Here is a 5,582-nt window from a genome sequence, read left to right on the forward strand (position 1 = left end):
TTATCGTTTCATTATATCAATTGGTATGCTTGGCAAAAAACACGCCTAAAATACTATGTCACGCGTGTGTTAGACGAAAACAGAAAATCGCGGTATCGAATCCCCTTAACTAAAAAAAATCATATTGTATAACTACTATATGCAAAATCAGTGAATCACTAATTGTAATCACAGATACATGAAAAGTATCTATATTCTATACTATTATCAGCGTAAGCCGTTAGTTCCAGACGTCTGTCTGGCCTCTTTTCACCGGGAAGTTGTTTTTGACGGAATGATTATTCGACATAAAAAGATCGGTATGTATTACATTTCATTTTTTATTTGATTTTAATTTTTCGAGCGAGCGAGTGATTATTATTATGTTGTTAGAACTGTGTTATTTTCATCATTATTATCATTATTATTATTATTAATAAAGACCGGCGTACCAATCGATTATTTGCATAGATGTTAAATTAATTGAAAAATTAAATAGCACTACTATATATGTCAAACAATAGGTTAGGTCATCCGTTAGGGTATCCGTTAAGTTAGCTTATGTCTACACTTATCCAACTCCTCCCCCCAGACCCCGAAGGGGTCTCCCCCCTAGGTGGACTAATTTCCGCCCCGGGGGGTTTGGGGGCCGAGCCCCCAACCGAGAGGTCCGTAGGACCTCGAGTTCGGCGACCGGAGCTGGCAGGCGTAGGGAGCAATTACACGTTAATATTTGCAAAAAACGCGCGCAATCACATTTTTTGCATTTTACATAGGTGGTGAAGGGAAAGTTGTAGAAATAGATGAGTCGAAATTCGGCAAAAGGAAATACCATAGAGGCCATCGTGTGAAATCGATATGAAAAAAAAGCATAATTATTATCAAATGTTAAGGAGTATCATGAAAATAGAAAAAAAGAAAAGAAAACTTGCTCATGATGAAACAAGAATGAATGAAATAGTTCAAGATTCTAGAACTAAATTTCGAGTGAATAATTATATTTATTTATTTATTTATTTATTTGTTAACGGGCTGGGCCCTATTCAACAGTTTAACATAATACAATAATACATAATTTAAAATAATTAATACAATGACATAATTAAATTTATATAAGATAATAGTTATAATAAAACAAATATAAAAATATATAATAATTAATGTATCAGTTTTGATGAACGGTGCTCTCATTGGCCAGCCGCATCATGTGGTCTAACGGATTATTTCTGCCATAATTGGTAGTGTGCGCAGGAACAACGAAAGGAGCATCTAGTAGTACTATCTAGTAGGTATCTAGTAGTACGGGAAGGAACTTTGAAATTGACTATCGAGAGAAGTGAGGGAGCATCTATACGACCATCAACCAGTTTATTCAGAAACTCTATGTTAGCGTTAACTCGCCTGTTGTCGCGGTCGTTATCTGAATATCGGTATTATAACTGTTCAGTGTTAAATAAACGTGCCATCGACTTAATAACGTGTTACCATTATTACAAACCATTCCTGACACCTACACTGTCAGCCAGTGAAATGAGGCTGAGTTCCTGCATAACTAAGAAATAGTCGTGGGGAGGATGATTTATTTTTAAGACAAAAGCTGCGCAAGATAAGAACCATCTCTAAACACGTTCTAATTGACATGAGTCAGATACCGTATAAGGGTCCCATAGGACCGATGAATACTCTAAAAGTGAACGGACCAATGAGCAGTATATAGTTTTTAATGAAGAAGATAGATTGAACTCCTTTGATATGCTCATTACAAACCCAAGCGTTTTTAAGGCTTTGCAGCATATCATTTCAGTGTGGGAGTGAAAATTGAGATAGGAATTAAAGATGATACCTAAGTCTTTCTTACTACAAACCGATGTTACACTTGAACCATTGATGGAGTAAGTTAATAGGGGAGCGGTGTCTTAAAAATGACATGGAATGACATATATTTACATTAAACTGAAGACCGATATTATTAAACCACGAGACCAGGTTGTTGAGATCATTCTGGAGCGTAGAGCAGTCGGATAAGTTATCAATTTTCCTAAACAGCTTCAAGTCGTCGGCAAACATGAGTAGTTCACAGTTTTTGACAATTGCCTTGATGCCATTTACATACAAAGAAAACAATATTGGAGATAAATGTCCTCCTTGAGGAACTCCAGAAGAGACCTCTGAGATGGATGATTTGCATCCGAACACTTTTACCCACTGGACTGTGTCTGACAAATAAGATTTGAACCAAGACAACAATGGTTCACCGAACCCAGTTTTGTATAGGGTCTCGATTAGGCGGCCATGGTCGACTCTATCGAAGGCTTTAGTAAAGTCTGTGAAAATAACATCAACTTGGATGTGCTTCTCGACAGCCTTCATAACAAAATTGTTAAAAACGAGTAAATTAGTAGTGGTCGAGCGACCAGGTCTAAACCCATGTTGCGCGTCGATTAGAATAGAGTTAATGGGCGATTGAATACTTCTCAATACTAGAAGTTCAAATAGTTTGGATATGTGGCTCAAAATAGAGACAGGTCTATAATTTTTGACATCAGCTTTATCACCAGATTTAAAAATAGGAGTGACAGAGCTAATCTTGAAAGAAGAGGGAAAAACTCCCGTAAGCGGGTATCCGAGTTGTCATTCCCGGGTTCGCGTTCCGTCGCGCTAAAACGTTTCGAGTCGCTCGAACGTAAGTTGACGTCTAACCCGACTCTGCGCGCAGCCTATTGTGCCTTTATGTCTGAGTACTTGTCGCTCGGCCATATGTCCGTGGCAGCGACACCGGGGCGATATGTCATCCCCCACCATGCCGTATGTATCTGAGACTTAAAAATCCGCGTTGTGTTCGACGCTTCGGCAGTGTCTCATGACGGGACGTCACTAAACGGCTGTCTAATGCAAGGTCCGAAGTTACAGCAAGACATCGTCGACATTCTAACCAGGTTCCGGGTGAACAAGTACGCGTTCACCACTGACATCTGCAAAATGTACCGGCAGGTGATGGTGGCGCCCGAGTACCGGCCGCTGCAACACATCATATGGCGTGCGTCACCTCACGACCAGCTTGTCGAGTACGAGTTAAACACCGTGACGTATGGACTGAACTGCGCTCCGTTCCTGGCACTCCAGTGTTGGCTGCGATCGCCGAGGTGGATTGCGTCGGTCATGAGAGAGTACGGCAGGCGTTGCTGCATCAAACCTATGTCGACGACATATGTACGGGGGGCGACACAATCGACGATGTTTGTACGCTCCAAAGGGAGATGATCGCTGTGCTCGGCAACTCCGGTCTGGAGTTGAAGAAGTGGTCGAGTAACTGTCCCGCAATCCTCGACAGTGTACCCGCGTCTGACTGTGTGACCGGTCCTTTATCGTTCGATGCTGTGGATGGGATCGGGGTCAAGGTTCTCGGCTTGCAATGGCAGCCGACAGAGGACGTTTTTAGGTGTGCCCTCCGGTGCGATGCGCCACACGTATTCACCAAGCGCGGCGTCTTATCATTAATCGCGCGCATTTTCGATCCGCTGGGCATATTCGCGCCGGCCACCTTCTACGCGAAGCACATAATGTAACGGACGTGGTCATGCAACCTGGGCTGGGATGACCCCCTTCCGAAGGATCTTCATCGAGATTGGTCCACGTTCGTTGAATCATTGGCCTGCCTCCTTCAGATTAACATTCCGCGACACTTCAACACGCAGTCCACCGATCGTTGTTTATTGTTGGGGTTTTGTGATGCGTCACAGCATGGTTGCGCAGCTGTCGTATACCTCCGCGTGTTGGACGACCGGGAGGACGTTTCGATTTCGTTGGTCGGCGCAAAAACCAAGCTAGCGCCGATAAAATCATTGACCATCCCACGGCTTGAGTTGAACGCCGCTGAGTTGTTGGCGCGTTGGTTATACCGCGTCAAGTGTATTCTCGACCGTCAGGTCAACATCGTCGGTATACATGCTTGGACGGACTCAACGATTGTCCTGTCCTGGTTGGTCAATCGCCATGAATCGTTTAAAATATACGTGTCAAATCGGGTACACAGAATTAACACGCTACTACCGAGTTGCGTGTGGGCACACATTCCGTCCACAGACAACCCCGCCGATTGTGCTTCGCGCGGTGTGTTACCGTCGAGCTTCCAGCGTTAAAGCTTTATTGTCAGGGCCCTGAGTTTCTACGTCGTTGTCCGTCATCGTGGCCGGTCGGGGCCACCATGCTGCCGCTGAGCGATTTGCCCGAAGTGCGGGTTTTGTCAGTGACCGTCGACGATCAACCTCCCGCTGGTGAATGGTTCGACGAGTTTTCGTCTTACGACAAATTGATTCGCGTTGTCGCCCGTGTGTATCGATTTATAGATCGTTGCCGCCGCCGCGCATGGGTTACGCGACGGGCGGTCCTCACCCGTTATGAACTCGACGCGGCACTCGATGCGCTGGTGATCGAGTCACAGCGTAAGTTTTTCATACAATTACGGCACGAGTTATCTCACCGTCTCCGTGTGTCGTCCAAACCACTTAGCCGTTTATGCCCGTTTATTGATCCTTCCGGCGTCATTCGAGTGGGTGGGCGATTACGTCATTCGTTGCTACCATATGACCGTCAGCACCCGATATTACTCGCAAAACGGTCGCGCTTGGCCTTGTAATTGTGCCGTCATTGGCATCGCATCAGCTGTCATGCCGGACCTCGGGTAGTGACAGCCATGGTGTCCCAAACATTTTGGATAATGTCCATAAGATCTGTGTTACATCAAATCAGCAGTGAGTGTACCATCTGCGTTCGACTGGACCATCAACCACCTCAGCCGTTGATGGCCGACCTGCCACCGGGCCGTGTTCAAAGGTGCCGGCCTTTCGCGCGAGTGGGTATTGATTTCGCTGGTCCATTGCAGTTACAAGAAACTCGCCTTCGCAAAGCACGATCGTATAAGGTCTATGTGGCTGTCTTTGTGTGTTTCGCGGTGAAGGCGTGTCACCTCGAGGTTGTGACCGAACTATCCACGGCCGCGTTCCTTGCGGCATTCGACCGATTCGTGGCTCGGCGTGGTCTGCCGTCCGACATTTTTAGTGACTGCGGGACCAACTTTGTGGGGGCCGACCGACAGCTGCATACGTTAATCACAAGCCCGGAGGGACAATCCGCGCTAGGTAATTCGCAGCCACATTGTTCCTGGCATTTCAACCCGCCCAGTGCATCACACTTCGGCGGATTGTGGGAAGCTGCCGTACGTTCCACGAAACGATTATTGGTCCGTGTCATGGGCAATCATCACTTCACTTAAGAAGAATTCACGACAGTATTGTGTCGAGTGGAGGCGGTCCTTAACTCACGGCCACTCACACCGTCGTCATCCGACCCAGCTGATCTGGATTACTTGTCGCCGGGACATTTTCTCATCGGCCAGCCACTGCTTTCCGTGCCGCCTCGGACATCGTCGGACGACAAGTCCAGTCTCGTAAACCGGTGGAAGTTGTTAGACCAATGTCATCAGGCGTTCTGGCGGCAATGGTCCACCGAATACTTGACCACGCTGCAGGCACGCACCAAGTGGTGCACCGGGGCCCCCAATGTTCGCCTAAACGATATCGTCGTCATCCGAGACAACCAGTCTC

The 5,582-nt window shown here is 46.3% G+C and overlaps 1 protein-coding gene across 1 annotated transcript; it reads left to right on the forward strand.

Annotated features, from left to right (window-relative positions):
* Positions 1-4,672: 4,672 nt before the first annotated feature.
* LOC103307707 lies at positions 4,673-5,251 on the forward strand. Its single transcript, XM_008179938.1, has one exon. It carries the CDS (start codon positions 4,673-4,675, stop codon positions 5,249-5,251), a length of 579 nt encoding a protein of 192 aa, XP_008178160.1.
* The last annotated feature ends 331 nt before the right edge of the window (positions 5,252-5,582 follow it).

Source organism: Acyrthosiphon pisum, chromosome X (assembly GCF_005508785.2).
Source record: "Acyrthosiphon pisum isolate AL4f chromosome X, pea_aphid_22Mar2018_4r6ur, whole genome shotgun sequence".
Classification (NCBI taxonomy): domain Eukaryota; kingdom Metazoa; phylum Arthropoda; class Insecta; order Hemiptera; family Aphididae; genus Acyrthosiphon; species Acyrthosiphon pisum.